A 19,067-nucleotide genomic window follows, 5' to 3' on the forward strand; every position below is an offset into this window, starting at 1 on the left:
CTCATAGGTGCCAAAGTTGTGGCAGTTGCAGTTGCAACAACTTTGGTGCCAGAATTGTGTTGTATCTTCATTCACCTTAGTTAACCTTAGCTGGCCATGTTTTTTGCATAAGGGCCCAAACTGCTTGGCAGGGGAAGCGGACTTGCTAAGAACATATATGAATTCACCAGCTGAGGTCAAAGCGAAAGTAAGTGAACATAAACAGTAAGATGGTTAGTCGAGCTAGTTAGTCAATGTTTAAATCATTGAAGTGCTGCAGCTGATGCAAATAAAAAAGAAAGGATACAATGGTAAATAAGACAGCACATCACTCACAAGTGATATTTTTTATTAGAGCCACAAACGACATGTAACCGGCTTTTCTGTGCTCTGCCATGCTTGATTTGGATTTGTTGTAACTACTTGGTTTGTGGCTCTAATAAAGAATTTAAGTTGCAAGTGAAGCCTGTCAACCATTGTGTCCCCTCTTGTACTTGTTGTGGGCCAACTGTTGCACCTCTTAAATCATATTATGGGGAGTGTATTAAGTTGAACGTAGGTTCTTTATTTATCTCTCTTTCTTTTTTTCTTATGCTGCATCTTGAATTTCCCAGACGGTGACAGGTTGTTTTCCTTGATAACACATTGCAGGAAACCGCTGCTTTGGACGCACGGCACCAGAACACAGTGGAGACGCTTCGACAACAGTGTGAGCAGGAGAAGCAGCAGATGAGGCAGGGGCACGCAGACGAGATGCAGCGCCGCCTCGAGAAACTCTGCGCAGATCTTGCCAGGGAGCACTCGGAACAGCTGGCCAAGCTCAGGGAAACAGCCGAAGCCGAAAAGGCAGCGCTTCTGCTGGAGTGCCAAAATGCAGAAGTACAGTCGTCAGCCTGCAACACGTGGCAACAGATGGCAAACAGGGACAGCAGTGTGCCGGGCAGTAGCGGTGGCAAGGCGGCTCAGCTGTTGACCCAGGAAGAGATCCACAGCCTGGTCAGTCGTCGCATCACGGAGGAGGTGACCCGACTGTGCAGGATGCACGAGGCAGAGGTGGCTGAGCTGAAAAAGGCTGTGGAAAGGCAGTGGGGCAGTGAGCGCCGGGTCGGGACATCAGGTGAGTGCTACAGTGCTTGATGTGTCTGGCCATTCCCATCACAGCTTGTTACGCATGCCTTTAAACCCTTTAACTCCCAAATTCATTCATTAAAAGGTGAAATGAAAAACACGGCACCGAACAGCAGGAAGCTCCACAGTGAGCGTCGACAGAGCTAGGCTTAGCATTTTTGCAATGGTGGCTACGGCTGCCAGCAAATCAGGGCGTGATAGCACTGGTTTGGCAGTGCAATATAATAAAAATGGCAGCAGTAGTGTCTTTAATTAATGCCATTTGAGACCTGCGATCAAAGCGAAAAATCAGGAAAATTGGATGGGGAATTGTTTCGTCAGCATCCGAAATTTCAGACGTTCTTGTGCATTGGCTCTATGGGCGTGTTCAAAAAATCGGTTGTTGACTGTATTGTGTTATATTGATAGCATGGTTCCTCCTACAGCATGCCACAGTAGCCCAGTGGCTATGGTGTCGTACTGCTGAGCTCAAGGTCGCTGGTTCAATCAAAGCCACAGTGGCCACATTCAAATGGGGGCAGAATGCAAAAACGCTCATGTGGCATGCATTTGGTGGACAGTAAAGAACCCCAGGCTGTCAAAATATCCTGAACTCCCCCATTGCGGCGTGCCTCATAATCATGTTGTGGCTTTGGCCAGAGTGTCGAACCGGAACATTTTAGAGCGTAGGTCTTGAGCACCCATTCCTCCACCGAGCATCGGCATGCCTCAGTGTCGGCGGCATAACTGAACGAAGGAGGAAAGAGTGAGCGCAGAGCAGACTGGGGAAGTCACCCACGCGCTGCCTCTTAGGATCTCCCAATTAATGAGGCAGTTGTGCCAGACTTCACTCCGTTTACAATATACCATACAAAATTGTCTGCACCAGCTACACTACTCACAGCGTTCTCTTCCTCTTCCTAATATAAACCGTGTACCTATATGTTCATAATACAAAATAATGACGCACAAAATGAAAACACGTATAGAGCTGCGCTCAAATCTCGCATTAGGGAGTATCGTAATTGTTGGTGAATTTTTCATTGTAGTTTTTATTCCGGTTCAGCAAAAGTTATTGTAAAATGAAAACACGTCTAGAGCTGCGCTCAAATTTTGCATTAGGGAGTGTCGTAATCATCCGTGAATTTTTTATTCTTCCAACAATATCTTGGACTGACTTTTAGACTACAGATTACAGAAAGACAAAGCACTACTACACATTGGTTTATTGACAACGGATATTTTTTAGGTTCCAAGGAATGTTGCAGTGGTCATCTGTAAGGCAGGAATGTCCAATTTGTTAATTATTTTTGTAAAGTGAGGAACACTTTCGACTAACCAGGGCAAAAGGCCAAGCTTCTATGAGCTGCTAGTCACTGTAACATTGCATACTGCACATGTTGAACACTTTAGCTTTGTGCAGTACATTATACGTTACCGTGATATGTTAGGCCCACAGTGCATGCACCGCCTCTCGGAACCAACGTAACATGCTACGCGTTAAACATTTTCACATACTACTCTTACTGCCCACCACACTTAGGATAACTAAATTAAGAATGCAGTGAATAATTATGCTTTTAGAGCGTTCCGCATCACAAGCGCATGACCAATGCCAAATGTGTCACCATCTGATAAGAAGGAATAAGACTTTTTCTCGGCTCGCTGGCGCCTTAGTCTTAGGCCTAACAGTGTCAAAACAAACAGTTCATTTCAGTAATGAGAAAACATTGCTAATACTATGTCTTCAGTGTGAGATGAAACTAAACAATGTCTGATCTTGCCTTCTTTTTTTATTTTCTTGCTGGCATAACTGACAGCAAGTAAAACGGCTAGCCTGGACACTGCCACATTGTTACACACTCACATGCAATGACTGTGGGCAGCGGCATTACTGCACACAGTACACAGATGCGCACCAGTGTGTTTCTTCTTTGTGTTCTCAGCTCAAGTTAGCTGCACTGACTCAATAATGCATAATTTCTGAGACAGCGCTTTCAAAATGTATTATAAGGCCTACAATAGCAAAGTGTGTGCTGTACTGCACTCATCATTGAGTACTATATCCAAAGGGCTTGAGTTTGAACTTCATTTTATTCTAATAATTTTCCAGTCCTCTAGGACTTCAGATTAGTATTCAAGATCCAGGGTATACTTGATCTGTGTCCTTCCTTATGTTCCCATTTGTTGTAACCTGCATTTCTTCTTTGCCCTTTCAGCGCCGGAAGGCTCCACTGCCAAAGAGGTGAGCACTTCAACTGAGGCGAAAAACGTGCAACCTCTGCAGCAAGAACACCAGGCAGAGATTGCACACCTGCGTGCCGAGATGGCCAGAATGCTTCAAGAGAAGGAAGAGGTGCTGACAGCCCGGGCAGACCAGCGGGAGCGGGACGAGCTTTCGGAAGCACTGCGGAGGGCTCAGGCAGAGGCAACGCAGCAAGATGCTGCTCACCGAGAGCAGCTGCGTAGGATGGAGGCGACCCTGCGAGCACAGCTGGAGACGGAGAAGGGGCGCCTCGCACTGCAGCAGGAGCAGCTGATCTGGCGGCTGCGGGAGGAGCACACGCAGCAGTTGCAGGCCCTTCGTACAGAGCAGCTGCGTGAAGTGGAGACCCTCCGGGAGGAGCTAGACCGTGAGTGGCCGGAACTGTCTTCTGTGAGGAAGCATTGTGATGAGAGCATGTGTGTAATTGTCATGGTACCGTAATATAGTAGACTTTGGTGGAATCGCATTACAGAACATCCAAGCTAAACGGTAGCTTTGATTAAAAGAAAATATATTATGAAGTTGCACATCTGCAATATCAATTGATCCACTTTAACATGAGAGGAGGCGGCTTGGTAAGACAGAAATGACGGGAAAACGAAAGACAGGGGACAGTGCTGCCTTTAAGTTTTTGCACCAACTCTAAATGAGCCAAAGAGGGAGCCTAGCATGTTCCGAGAACTTTTACTGTGCCACAACAGCTCAAATACAGGAAAATAATTTTAAATTTGTAATGTCACGCTTGCATACCAGTGCTGTGGTTTCGGCACCAAATTTTACAAAATTTGAAGTTTGGCCTTCATCTTCTACTGTATGAATAAATTTTGTTTCTCTTTGGTGTCCCTCTAAATGTCATTTGCATAGAATGCCAGCTTTGGGCTTGTTTAAGCTTAAGCATTCAGTGCTTGCTCGTGCAAATAAAGCAAGTCACACCTCTTGCAGTTACTGTGCCCACTTGTTCATTTGTGACTCCTCCAGGAACCAAGCTGAAGCTGCGGGCCCACAAGATGGCTGCCATGCTGCGCTCTCGTGGCAGCACACCGCCTTCAGACAATGGAAGCACTGCTTCGAGCTTGGCTTCAGCCAGCACACTGGACGAAAGCAACTCTCAGGATTCCATGGTGTCACCGGCGCTTCGTGACCTGCTAGGAAAGATATATCGCGAGGGACTACATGTAAGTTGCCAGTGGCATGAAAATGCATGGACAAACACTGAGAAAATTTTTATTGGCTTTCTTCTGTGGTCTTTAAAGAAACATTATATTTAGGCGAGTATTTAAGCAATTTAGGTTATTAAAGCTTGCCTTTCTGAACACCTCGCATGGTTTGTTTTGTGCCAAGAAATAACTTATATCCATGCCACACAGGCTCAGAAAATGGGCCTAATGCTTTCTCATAATTCATTCACCTGTTGAGTGCGTGCTCTAGCTCCTCTCTCCATATTAGTTCCATTATGGCAGCATGCAGAAAACATTTCTGAAGCAAGGTAAAGCTGCTGTAGATAAGGTATGCCTACTGATGTTCTAGCAGCATTTCTTGTGTTTTTACCTGCTCAAAGAATTTTTTTAAAGGTAATATGATTTGTAAACAAACTGACTGCATTCGCTGCAGCTGTTTTCATTGTGACAGTTGCCGCTTTCAAAAATATGAATGTAGCAGCAACTTCATATATAATGGCGTTAAGAAGCCTAAGTTCCAATACACTTAAAATGGCGTTGACCTCACCAGTTTGGCATGGGCAATAGTTACAGAGAAAATAGTCAGTGCAAGGGCCATGCAATTCCTCCATGATTCAATTAGCCCGTGACTAGTGAGGCAACTTATGTATGTATCCAATGTTGCTCTGGCAATTTCAGAGGCCATACTCTGCCTTGCTTTAAGTCGGGGCCCTTCTGAGAGAGAGTGCCACAGCATCAATAAGTTTCTATGCCCAGAAAAATTTTTTATAATTGGCCCAACTGCATTTTCTTTAATGTTGAAATTTACTTCTCAGCTCTCTGGTTTCACCACATGCGACTTTCTCAAAGGACTAAAATCTCATAAGTAATAAAAAAATGTTTGATTTATAGATAGTGTAATGTATGTAAAATCGTCTAGCACAAGTGTCGAATGAAGCATCAGCAGCTTTCCTCCATTATGTAGTCAAGCTTTCATGTGAAGGAATACATCAGTGTAATGATATATCGTAGTCAGTTCTTGGAACAGTGAATTGTGTACAGCTATAAAGGGAACACCATGAAAGACTGGACAAGCGAATGGTAAATACAAGCTCAGAGTGCTGTGTTTGCTGCTCTCTTGTCTCATCTTCTTTGTTGCTGCCTTACCAGCTGATGTTGCTTACCAACTCTCTTGGATTCAGACCTTGGTGTACAGTGAGTTTCCTCCATAAGCTGCTGTCATGACATTACATGTAACATCTGTTACATGTAACATACATATTACGTGTATATTCACCATGATGGCAAATACTGTAGTGCAGACATGTAGACTTAAGAAACGCACATTGTGTGTCTGGTTTAAGTCTCTCTGGGCCCCTGCCATGATACTTGCAGTCATGAAGTGCCAGCTAGTCTAAAATATTGCCTTGCTAGCATTCACAATTTGCACTTCATTTCCATCTGAAAGGTGACCACAGTGCCACCATTAGCTAAGCGAACAAGCAATACTAAGAAGCAGACTCCACTCTTGGCAAAAGTTTTCAATGTCCTGCAACACTTGCTGCATTTGATGCAAGACACATGGTCACCCATGGCAGGGTACACCACTCTCAGCACTGTGCCTGACCCTTCTCAGGTGCTGTCCCTGACAGAACGGCAGTTGCTGCAGCGACACTTGACACCATCACCCGAACGCAGTGGCAACACAACAGCAGCGTCCAACCACTCTACAGCTACTGTCAAAGCAGTAAGGCGTGGCCTCATTGCCTCATAAATTGAAATATAGGCCCATGATCCCAGTGCCAGTTTACTCACCAGGCCTTCTAACTAATGTCCTGAATTTAGCTTCAGTTCTGCTCATAATTTTTTACTCGTCTACAAAGGAAAATATACAATGCCGAAGCTGTTTGAGAGTTTTGACTGCTGGAGTGAGTAAGGATGCTGCCAATGGTAATTGAGCATTCCAAGATTTTATTCATCCAGAGAGTTCGATGTTTGCAAACAAGGCAGAATTGCACATGCGTATCAAGAATTGAATAATCTCTTTAGTTAAAATAGTTTGATCTGCATTATGCCGTTGCGCAATTTGCTTTACCTGTGGGCTCATTCATCCGAGGTGATATTGCTTGGAAGGCTCAAGACAGCATAGTCTTGAAAAAATTTAAAGACTTACTCTCCTGCTATTGCTAAATCTTCTTAAAAATAGCAGATTGAATGTGTTGTGCCAATTTGCTCCAACTTTGTTATTTCTCCAGCAGGGTGAGCTACATATTGGGGCTTTATCTGTTCGTGGTATCAGTGATGATAAAGGCTGCTTGCTTGTGATGAAAAGTGGGCATTTTGAGACTTCCCTTGCATAGAGTTCACTGCACTGTGTGTTGGTTGTGCTGTCTTGTTTGACCATTGCTCATGCTCATTACTGCATGCATGTTCACTTCCTCAGGTTGCTCCAGCCTTGGCAAATGATGCTCAGCAGTTGCACGAAGCACTGAAACAAGAATGCCTGTCTCACAAAAAGGCACTCGATGAACTCCAGGAACAAATGAACCTTGCCAGGAATCAGCATGACCAGAAGGAGCTGAAATTCAAGGCCAAAGGTAGAAGCTGCTGTGAAAAAGGGAGACCCAATGTTGTCTCACATCTGAACCTTAAGCAGCACATACCCACCATAATTATCCATATACAAGGCCTGTCAGAAAAGCATCCGACCCTGTTTATTTTAGAGAGAACTGTAGGACACAGGTTGGCCACACTTAGTGATCTGGGAGGAGGGTCCGTGGTGTCTTTAGCCTACAGGTGGCGTGTCCTTTAGCTGTGTATGCTGTTGTGTAGGAGCAGTTGTGTCGAGTACTGTCATCTTTTCTAAGCGCAGTTTTGAGTGAGCAAAAATGATGGTGTTACCAGGTGTGCACTTAACGCCAATTTTCTACTGCCCGTGGTTCATTCTGACTATGGAAAAATGACATCATCATTTGCTGCTATAAAACTGTGAAATGGTTTACCCAACAGTAAATCTTCATCCTTTCATGCATTTAGTCATGCCCTAAAGCCTTTTTATATGTATAACTAAGTTTACGTCATTCATTACACTACATTTGCCTTTTGTATGTATTGACAGTTTTTTTTATGCAGTATAGGCTTGTATACAGACAATTTGTTTTCATTAATTTAATTTTTCTATGTTGTATTTTCACGATTGTGTGTGTGTGTTTTTTTTTTAAGTAGTAGTTAGCTTGCTCATCTTTAATACATCTCTCCATTGTTATCATTAACCGAGGGTCCCGTTGCAGTCTTTGACTTTGGGACCCTCATATGTATGTTGTCTCTTACCCATTCATTGTATTTAAAGAATAATAAACTGAAACTGAATTTAACAGAGATACTACATATGAACTTATGTATAAACCTTGGTGATATCTAAGCAGAAGCAATCAGGAAAATCCAAACAGCATTTGTAGATCATGGTATGGTCATGAAGCAGATAAAAATGGTCTTCAGCAGCTTCAAAAAAAGGCCAACCATCTTTGGAGTGAGCCGCGCCATGGGAGGCCTTCAATAAGGTGCGATTTCTTTATGAAGTGTGAACCACGATAAGGAGAGACTGTCAGCTTACTGTCGGAAGTTGCTCAGCTGGGAATAGCAACAAAAATATTATGAGTGCTTTTTAAAGACAATTTGGGTACGCAAGGAGTGCCAACAAAATTTTGTCAATTTTGCCAACAGAGGAATTCGAAGACCTGGAACTGCAATAGGATAGCACCCCTGTTCATACAGCTCAAACTTCAGTTGTTCGTCAAGCTTCCTAGCCTGCAGATATAAGCCCACACGACTTTTGGCTGTTCACGAAAATTGAATGGCACCTGAAAGGAATGCACTTTGGAACACTAGAGAACTTCAAGTGCAATGCAACATCTGTTACAGCAGCACTTCCTAATTATGGGTTTGCAGGACTGTTTCAAGAAGTGGAAAGAGCATGGCACTCTGTATGTGGAAGCAGGAGGAAACTACTTTGAAACGATTAGGATGACAATAACACCAAATGACATTTTCATTTTTCTGAAAGCATGGGGGGATGCATTTTAGACAGGCCTTCTATGTCTGTAGTAGTAAAACACCTATCGCTCTACCTTTCTGGCTATAGCATTACATCACTGAGAGTGAGGTCGCAGGTTCGATCTCAGCCACAGCACCCGCATTTTTATGTGAGCGGTATGCAAAAATGCTTGTGTACTGTGCATTGGTTGCACATTAAACAAATCCAGGTGGTCAAAGTTAATTCAGAGCTCTCAACTATGATGTCTCTTGTACCACTCTGCAGATTTGTGATGCTAAACCCCACTATATAATCCAATTTAAAATAGTAGAACTGCCAGGTACGTTGCATTATAGATACATTTATTCATTCACACTGTGTAAGGAAGAAGCCTAAGTGCATGGCTTGTTGTCTGTATAATTCTGTATTGGAAGAGCCAGATGTAAGAAAAGTATCTTTGGTATGACTTGTCAAGACATATGCATGACAATGCACGAGAGGTTCTGTGCTGAAAATGTATGAATGTAGCTGTCATATCATTTTGAAAACATTTTTGTTGTCACTCTTATTCACAATCAGCAGCCTTCCTTTTCCCACTTTGGTTAGAACAGGCTCTCTCACTGTACTTACAAGCAGCCCTTTGGCAGCCACATGAGATAACATGCTGTTTTACTGCTGGTCTCTTCCTCTCCTTTTCTTCTTATAGTGGATACACTGGAGGGTCAGCTTCGGCAGGAACGGTCACGAGCAGAAGAGCTCAAGCAACGGCTGGACACAGAGCAGGCCAAGACACTGGAGCTGCTCACGCAGCTCAATAGCCAGCGGTCCTCGTGTCTGGAACTGGAGATGGCACTGGCCAATTGCCGGTCCGACCTTGCCGATGCTAATCGCCAGATACTTGCCCTCAAGCAAGAAGTCCTCCATTGCAAGTGAGTTTGCACTCCTGTCCTTTGCTGCCTGTTGTGTGGCGGCCTAGTGGTGTCCATAGAGTTCCTCACTACGGTCTCTGAAAGGAAGTCTGGTGCTGTGGTCATTCTACCATTGTATGAATGATGGGGTAGCTCCTGGGTCTCTCTGTGATTGATTGAACCTACACAAACTTATTTATACACAGGAGATTATGTGACAAAATTAATTGGGAACGTCAAACACTAAACTGCTTTAGAGAAATGCTGCGTGCCAAAATTGAGCCACAAAAAATATGAGAAGCTGCAATCTGCAGATTGTCTGCAGAGTGCAGATTTCCTGTTAATAAATATGTTTCTATAGGTTGCCAAGCTATGTCATACAGCAGACCCTCTGTGAACTGCAATTTTAACCTCCATAGTTGACAGTTCTGGGAGTCTGGTATCTCACTGGGTACCAAATACCACAAGTTCAGGTTTAAGGAAGCTCAGGGCCGCATCAACCGTTGCCTCGTGTAATCTAACATGCCATTGCGCACATACACTCAACTGTGCATGCAAGAAACACACTATTGCCATAAGTTAACAGAAATAGGTTTATTTGCCTGCAACGACTCCCAACCTTGCATAATAGCCGTTCTGGGGCAGCACAGGAAGCAAAGAGGCTCCTAGGCGAAGAGTGGAATACAAAAAAGATACCACAAGCGCGTCCATGGGTGGACGGCTTCCTGCAACACGTCGCTAAGGGAAAAGCATCCCCGCGGCTATTCTGCGTACTTTCGCGATAAACGAGCCCACGACAGCCTGGGCAATCTCCATCGGCTTGGGCACCCTATAAATGCGGCTGGCATTGTACGACCAAACACAAGCACTAGGTACCGCCCTTTGATTTAGCATCCATAAAAGGAGCAACACCAACTACGGGCTTGTCGTAGCTGCAAGGCACTGTAGATGAGCTCAAGTTTCAGCAATGCCCAGAGCAAAGGAGCCGGCAGACAAGAGGAAAACATGTGCGCACCTGATGCTGTCCTTTTGAGATCTCCCACACACATTCTGCCGATCATGCTTGTTGCCATTGCCAGCAATGCAAAGCGCCACCCTCAAGAACTGGTAAGTAAAATTACTTATTGACCCTTCCAGGGTGGCTGTTGCTTCGAACCGTCACAGTTGTGAAGGCACAGGCAAGGAGGAAGGCAAACGCCCGCACAAAGATGACGGGGTGTGCCCCGGTCGACATACAGTTTGGCATAAAATGAGTGCAGTATTGCTTCACAAGGGCATCCTCAGTACCGCTACCCGGACCGTCAAATTAACTTGGTCGATATGTATTCACTACTTGATTAGTGTAATGTAATTTGCTTCATGAGTCACAAAATTTCAAAATTTTAAATGGTCTTAGATGAGCTGGTATTGAATTAGTGGGATTTTCCTGCCATGTTCACTATTTAATCAAACCAAGAGAATCAAGAGAATGGAGTAAGAACACCTTGTCCGCAAAACCAACAGTTCTGTGTCTTCCTCACACAGGAGCTCCCTGGAGGTCGAGAAACTTCATGCACAGAACATGTTGAATGCTGTCAACGCTGAGCGGGCTCACTTCAACCAGCTACAAGCCACTTTGGAGCTGGAGCGACGCCGTGGAGCCATGACTCGTGAGCATGACCAACAGCTCATTCATGAGCTCAGAGCAGGGCCCTCATCCCTTCCATCCACACCAGCACGGCACACACAGATGAGCGACATTGAGAAGATGCGCGGGGGTCCTCTGTCAAGCACTGCTCACTTGGACAACTCGCTGCTTTGTGAAGGAGACAACGTGGGCACTCACGACGGTGGCCACTACCTGTGTGCACGAGAGAAGCTGACATTGAGCCAGTCTCTGCTGAAAGCAGAGGAGGAGATATCAAGGCTAAGGCAGCTCACCCTTAGCCAAGACCTGTTACTTGGCCAGACAGCAGCCGATGGCAACCTGTCACCTGCCATCTGTCGTCTGCTACACAAGCTGTACTGGAAGTACCGCAAGGCAGAGAGCTGGCGCAAGGGCCTCATCTACCAGAAGCAGTACTTGCTCAGCCTCCTTCAGGGCTTCCAGGCGACTGAGGATGTGGCTTTGCGGATGCTATTGGGCTCCAGACGTCGACCTCCCCCTTCGCCTCCACCCCTTCACCACATCGATGGAATAGGGACTTCTAGCGAAGATGACGGGCGCCCAAGGCAGCAGGGTTTCCGTCTGCACTCTTCGGACTCCTCTGGCGGTCGCCACTTCCAGCACTTGCTGGCTTACCAGTCAAGGGGTCACCAAGACTCGGTGGACGATGCTCCATTGCCTTCGGGATCATCCTCGCATTCATCAGCTGATGGGTCTTCGGGCATAGCATCATCGCCGCCTATGCCCGCACGATTCCGATTCCGGTCAGCAGTGCAGGCTGTGGTAGCACTGCATCGCATGCAACATCTGGTGCACAAGTGGCGGTTGGCGGCATGCGTGCCTCCGACGCCTGTACTTCTGCACAAGGTGGAGCTGGCAGTGCGGTCAGTGCCACACGGTGAGTGCTTCCTCTTTTCTTTTGCTCTTGCAAGCCACGTTATGAGTGTCATTTTGTAGCTGCATTCGGACACAGGTACAGTACAGTAACCAGACATGGAACAAGAATAGGCTCCTGAGAGCTCGCAGCTAAACATGTGAGCACAGGCTGACAGCTCATATTGCATATACAATGGAATTTCATTCATTCGAAACTGCTTAACTCTAACTTACTGTTTAATCGAACTGATGCTGTGGTTCTTTAAAAAGTTAGGTGAATTTTAAACACCTTGTAATTTGAATACATAAGCATTTGCAACTATTAATTAAAACGTACAGCGCTGCTGACCATGCTCTCAGCAGTGCGTCAACTAACGCGGTAATGCCTCTTGACTCGCCAGTGTGGCCGCCCGCTGGCTGCTACTCTCATCTCCCGTTGCAGAAACCATATTTTGGTGTATCTAATCCTCACTGAAGACTAAAACAGTTTAACAGTAGTTACATGCAAATTTTGCCTTGAAGGTATACACCTTCATGCTACTGATGTACATACACAATATCCACTTTACCTTGTGGGCTGAGGATTGCAGATGTGCAACACACTAGCAATATACGGTACTTTTACGTTATCACCTGCAGATTGCAATGTCATGAACCTTATTAAGTATATAGAGAAGTAAAAACTGGAAGCTCCAGGGTGATGTTTGTTTTCTCTTATCCCAACATTGAGTGCCACCACATTGCAAAGATTTTTTATGAGGACTTGTTGTGGCCAAGCCAGAAAGATGCGGTGTGCAATAATTTTTAACTTATGAGGGGTTTAGCTCTTAAAGCCTTGGTTAGGCTTGCACAGCATGTGCTTGGTCTTAAATGGATGCTAAAGTCTAATACTATGTCGACGTGGACTGCTTAAATACCATTCCAGAAACCTCGCAACACTCATTTTGTGCCAAGAAAAGACTTAGTTTACGATAAAATTGCATCTGAAGGGTCCGAATACCTTTCTCGAAATTTAAATCTCCTGCCATCCAACTGGGGGAGTGGTGACGTTGCATACGCCATCACTACCCTTTGCTGCTGTTGGTGAGTGAAACGGCGTCCGACAGACGGCAGTACTGAGCCAAGACAGATAAAATCAGAGCGGCAGATTCTCTGCTGCAGCTGCTTTTTGGCCAAGTGGTGTAGACCACTCGGGCACCTCGCGACATCACATGGAAGTTGAATTCTCTGCTACTTGCAATTTGTGCGTGTTTCACGAGCCAGCAAAACCAGCGCAGCACTACGCGATAACTACTGAAATGCGAAAGCGTTGAACGAAACCGTTCAACCGCTTGCATCGTTGTCAATGGTAATTTCAATGAGTGCTTTTGTCTAAACATGAAATAGAATGGGACAAGTAGCACTTTATTTCGTCTTATAATACAATACCAGGATGTTTTGTGCAGTGGTTGGTTGAATACTAGTGACAGAATTTAACTGAGGAGTGCTTTCGTCATCGGGCAAGTGCTTGAATGTCCCGGGGGAGTCTCTAATCATGTCATGCATTTACCTCAATTTCTCGATTATTAAGGCTCTGTTCGCGATAATATTGACGCCTTAGAGATTTTCGAACACTGATTTATCACTTTAGCTTGACTTAATATTTGCCTTTAGTGTCCCTTTATAGCTAAAGTCGGAAATGCAATGACAGGGAACTAGGCTCCAAAATACAGGTTTGTCAAACTGTATGACCCAAATAAGGGCAAGAACTTGTAAAGGATTTCACACAAAGTGAACCAGCTGAAGCATTAAAATGAATAAATCCTTCAAATATGTTCAGCGAAATTTAGAAAAGTGGAGGAAGCGTTACATGAGGAAAAGGTTTTATCCACCTGACTGTTGTGGGATGCTACAAAGGGACCCATCGCACCCGTCGTGGTCGCTCAGCATTCTGCTGCTATGCATGAGGTCGCGATTTCTACTCCTGGCCATGGGGGCTGCATTTCGATCAGGACAAAATGCACGAACGCTTGCGTACTTGAACTTACATGCATAATAAAGAAGCTCAGGCAATCAAAATTAATCCAGTGTCCTTCGCAACCCGCTGTGGAGTTTTTAGATGTCTAACTCCACAAAAAGGGGTGGTGGGGCATCCCGTTGCAGTGTCCCCAAAAATACGAACATCATATGGGAAGAAAAATCATTTATGCTTTGGTGTTGGAATCAAAATGCGGGTCCATTGCCTGTCTGTATATATCACCAGCTACAAAAGGACAGAAATGAGTCCCTTTGTAGCATTTCACTGCAGTTAGGTAGATGGAAATTCGTCCTTGCATGGTTTAAGGGGCCAGCATACATACTTGGGGCACCATTCATAACAAACATTGCCTATTTGCATCGAGGCACCTGACAGCAGTGAGTGTTCCTGTGCTCAGGTGGCACTTGGAGGCTAGGAGCGTCCTCCAGTTCAGGCCTCTCTATGGCCACGGCACGGTCATCGCAGTCCTCACTGGTTTCGGCTAACACCAGCCAAGCATCAGCAGCGACGGTGCTGTGCCACAGGTTGCCACAGCCACCGTCACCCAGGTAGGCACCGTCATCACCATGATGATGCTGATGCTGATGATGATGGTTGATGGCATCCCTCTTTAATTAGGGCAGCAGCAAATGATGAGCTAGCCTCTGGGAGGTACTTAGCCTCCGTGAGGTACTTACATGTTTACCATATCGTATTATAGAACTCTGCAAACCTCATAAAATTACTTATGTATCTTATGATCTTGTCGCCACCTCTTCCCTGCTTTTTTTCCATTCATGCCCTAATCGTCTGTTGATGATACTCCAAGCATCACCTGTGGCATTGAAAATCACTTGGAAGTAGTGCTGCCAACCTCCGCAGCTAGTTTTCTGCTAACTTGGACAAAAAAGATTCCCTAGATTTCCGTGGATTTTTGCGAAATGTTGTTAACCAGTTTAAATTTTTGTTCTATTATGAGAAGAGACTACAAAATCTATAGTTCAAATTTATTTCTAAACTCGTGTTAAAATACAGTTGACTCTGTTTATTCGACCCTTATGAGACTGACGAAATCGGTTTAATTATCTGGTGTGTTGAATTAAGCAAGATGCAGAAGAAACTGCAAAACTCACTGCTAATTCATTTGACATTTGCCCAAGTCTAGCACGGCCCCGCATTGAAATGTGCCCACTTTCTATGTCTTGAAATTTGAAAAGTTTGGTAGAAGTGACATAAAAGCTCCTAACAAAGCAGAAATCTAATGAGCACCCGATTTTTCTTTTTTTCGAAAAATGTAGGCAATACGTGTTGCACCAGTGTTGCATTGCTGTTTCATAAAGCTTACTCTCAATTATTTTGTCAACAACAAAAGGATGTTTGGGCAACATTCTATCAGCTTTTAATTTTTGGGCAGTTGCTGTTACTCTTCCTTCGCCATTTCGCAATTACTGAAACTATAATTATTTTGTTTTTTATATATAATTCCTGAGGTATTGAGGAGTGCTGTAAAGCTGTCCACCTTTTTCTGCATACCATAAGTATTTTTCTTTAATTTCACCTTCTTGAAGTAGTCATTGGTAAGGCAATATGCATAATAAATTTTTAATGTCCTAACTGTGTAATAAAAAACAAACTAATGGTATTATAGCACAGAATGGGCCTCTGTGAACATGGCGAAATAAAAATTTTCAGGAACCTATGTCTAGTTAGTTAATTCAATAATTTTGGGATGACTATTATAGGCTGTCAAGTGCTGTATCTAAAAACCATAACTGTCAAAACCAATTTCATTTGTGACATAGCATAGTATGACATCTGCTTACGAAATATCATTAATTGTTTTTCTATAAATAACAAAAATAGTTTTCATTGCCACGTCCTTCCTTAAGAACAGTATTGAGCATGAATTTAGGTTAAACAAAGTAATTAATTGAAACCACAAAAGCTTGATCAGTCATCATGAGCCAAGACAAGACAGCATTGCATCCAAGACAGGCAGAGGAAGTCTGGTGGTTTCCATTGCGGATAGCATAGAAATGCTTCTAACATATGAAAATTGTGGGGGGGAAAAAAGAAGATGAATAAAAAAAAGAAAACGAAAAAAAGCATTAGGAAATTAGTGCAAATGTTGTGGGAAGTATTTTGCTTACTTTAGAAGCACTGCTGTCAAAGATATACACTACGACGCAGCGGAGCAAGTTCAGCGAGTGCATTCTACAGGGAATGTCACTAAACTTTTTCATGCTAATGAGACTAACAGCCAAGTGCACTTGCTCTATGTAACACTAAATGTGTCCGTCTGACAGGGGTATCAGTATACATGGATACACTAGCCAACGCTAGTCGTAACTTAAATTTCAGCTGACCACGGTTATGTCCACTTGCTAGAAAAAATCTAAAGACATTCTACAAATATAGTTGTATGATGGTCTGTGGGGGTCGTATTGGTTTAGGATTATTTTTCTTTCATTCTGTTTCATTTCTTTTCACCTGTCACAGAGAACATCTGGTACTGGTTACAACAGAGACCTGGCTTCAAGCCAGCCAGTGATGAAAGTAAAGAATCTAAAATGAAAAAAAAATCCTCATAAATACAACAAATGGGGCGACGGAATATGTACAGCTAGGTTTTTCACATAAATGACCCTAACTGTTGTAGGCCCTAACAGAGTTCAAGTTGAACCTAGTTAGCATACCTCTGTAGTAGGGAAGGAGGCAGTGCCAGTGTGGACTGTGCCAATTACGTGCAGCCGTCATGGGGAAGTCAATTATTCAACATCAATAAAAATATGTAACATCTTTTGAGGGGTAGACTATTCCTCTACCATATATATCCCCCAAAGACTGGTTTCTCTGAAAGCATCTGTGCTGCCATAGTCCGAAGCAAGAATAGTGTTCCAGAGGTCAGATTAAAAGGCTATATCAACATGCTTCAGCTCGGCAATATGGCCAGTGACATTAACAGGCCACTTGAAGTTCAAATAAGGACCAATGTATTCAGAGCTAGGTTGCAGGGGACAGCAGGCAGCTAGTTCCACTCAGTGTATGAAGCCCACACTGTGGCTTGAGTGTGTTCAGATTTTTCACTGCACTATACATTGCAATTACGGTATGCTCTTATAGCAAGGCTTCTGTTTTTTAGGAAAGCCAGTGTCCACGGCTATCCTGCAGATTTCGCACTTATGCAGTATAAAAAAAAGTTAAATTTGTTGTTGCCTCTATAGTGTGCGTGAAACAGACATTTAGAACTGTTAGTTCTAATCCAACCTGCACCCGCTTGTCTTTGCCATCACAGGACCCCATCACGGCCTTCCCAGAGTCAGCCTGCAAGCATGAGGGAATTTGTGGAGAGGCTGGACAGTTTGCACAAGCAGTTCGGCCTCACTGACGACCAGCATTGCTGACACACCGCCACTGGGTGGAAGGTGTTGACGACAGTGTTGGACAGTGTTCACAGTACTTCATTGTACCCCCCAGCAAGAATGCATCAACGCACAGACAAGGGATTGAGTAGCTTTTCGGAAAGCTGCTCCTTGGGATCGTGTAGATAACTAGCGTGTTCACAGTAGTTTTTGCATTGCTGTTAAAAAGGACTGCTATGTTTTCTACTTTTTCGCTACCAAGGAGGGTAATCTATGCAAGCAGGGGAAAAAGGTTTATTTATGCTCGAACTGGACGCCTTCTGATGTAGGCATGCTCAGCACTCTTCTAGTCTTGGCTGAGTGTAGGGGGACGCATAGTGAAATGCATCCTTTTGGTAAAGGCTGTTGTTGAAATGTTTTTTGCATCTGCGCATATGTGCAGTTGCATCTGTCCAACAGTTTTGCGCAGGAGAAAATAGTCTTAAACTTATCAAAATATGTGTTGTGGCTACCTTTTTTATTTAATGCTGTAGGCTTTATTAAACTGAGAGACATTCTGGTGTAATGTAAGCCATGCTTGCAAAACCCTCGTGCACATTTGTTTGCATGTGTTACCTGGTTACCTTTTATGTGCTATGGTATTTTTATTTTCAGAATGCAACATGCATTGTGTTGCTTCTATGTATGGGCGTAATGTCCAACTGCTCATTTGTCTACATATGTGATTATACATGCAGATAGCCTAGCGCCGAGAGGAAATAGGAAGGCTCAAATTTTTTTACCCTCTGCCAAACAGTTGGTGCCACTAAGCAGGGTGGATTCTTCTGCCTTCATCAACTCGAGTTCCTTACTCTGTCTGCACATAATTTGTGCAGAGCTGCCAAAAACAAAGAGGGGACCTCCGAAGTCAGTGCCTTTTCTCCTCAAGAGCGCTCGACAATGCTTCAGGGTGTAGCTTCAGGGTGTAGTTGTAGTTTTAAAATTTCTTGTAGCTTTTTATGCCTGCCTTGGTTTTGTCTTGTATGGTCTTGGCTGAGAATTCTACACATTGTATATAGAATATGTATATTTTACAAGCAGCAAGTAAGTGTCTAGTGCTAATGTCTTGTTACTGTGCTTGAACATACAATGACATGCTATAAGCAGGGGATGATGTCCTTGCAAATAAAAATGTACATACCTCTTCTGAGAAATGGATGTATTGTTATTTGTGTGTGTTTATGGCTTTCTACATAGTTCTGCATTTTTCAGATTCTGGTCTACGGTCATTTTTTTTAAACTTGACGTTTTCAGCAATGATTTGAACAACTGACAAGTAATGATAGGGTTTTTATTATTATTATTATTATTATTATTATTATTATTATTATTATTATTATTATTATTATTATTATTATTATTATATGGAAACATACATACACAAAGAAAACTGGGAGGGAGCAAGCTGACAACTGCCACCAAGAGGGTACAACACCTGCCTAACTCTGTCTGAAGGAGGGAATGAAAAGAGGAGAAGAAAATAGGAAACAACAAATAGGGAAAAAAGGAAATAAACAAATGACAGAGACATGGACAAGCGCAAGTAGGAACATGGGGAAAGATTTCTATAAACGGGAGGCCAAAAGAGTTTTCCGCATGAAAGTTAGCAAGGCTCTATGGGCCTGGTCACTTTGAGCAGCACTCCCTCTCGGAAACAGGCGATTGTCAAGGGTCATACACTTGAGTCCAGTCAGTCCAT

At 43.8% G+C, this 19,067-nt stretch overlaps 1 protein-coding gene across 2 annotated transcripts; it reads left to right on the forward strand.

The window, feature by feature from the left end:
* Positions 1-587: 587 nt before the first annotated feature.
* LOC142572664 (uncharacterized) lies at positions 588-18,526 on the forward strand. 2 transcript variants are annotated; one of them, XM_075681947.1, is made up of 9 exons: positions 589-1,096; positions 3,306-3,719; positions 4,331-4,527; positions 6,146-6,256; positions 6,953-7,106; positions 9,249-9,471; positions 10,975-11,993; positions 14,386-14,536; positions 17,263-18,526. In XM_075681947.1, the coding sequence occupies exons 1-9, from the start codon at positions 709-711 to the stop codon at positions 17,369-17,371; spliced, it is 2,766 nt and encodes a 921-aa protein (XP_075538062.1). In that variant the 5' UTR covers positions 589-708; the 3' UTR covers positions 17,372-18,526. The 2 variants fall into 2 exon arrangements, with proteins under 2 accessions (XP_075538063.1, XP_075538062.1); XM_075681948.1 differs by lacking the exon at positions 6,146-6,256 and having other exon boundaries at positions 588-1,096.
* The last annotated feature ends 541 nt before the right edge of the window (positions 18,527-19,067 follow it).

Source organism: Dermacentor variabilis, chromosome 2, assembly GCF_050947875.1.
Source record: "Dermacentor variabilis isolate Ectoservices chromosome 2, ASM5094787v1, whole genome shotgun sequence".
Classification (NCBI taxonomy): domain Eukaryota; kingdom Metazoa; phylum Arthropoda; class Arachnida; order Ixodida; family Ixodidae; genus Dermacentor; species Dermacentor variabilis.

Excerpts from the sequence above, each read along its gene's own strand:
- LOC142572664 (XM_075681947.1), top strand. The coding sequence starts at position 709 with ATGAGGCAGGGGCACGCAGACGAGATGCAGCGCCGCCTCGAGAAACTC. Across the intron at positions 1,097-3,305 it reads GCGCCGGGTCGGGACATCAG|CGCCGGAAGGCTCCACTGCC; the intron begins GTGAGTGCTACA and ends TTGCCCTTTCAG. Across the intron at positions 6,257-6,952 it reads CTACAGCTACTGTCAAAGCA|GTTGCTCCAGCCTTGGCAAA; the intron begins GTAAGGCGTGGC and ends TCACTTCCTCAG.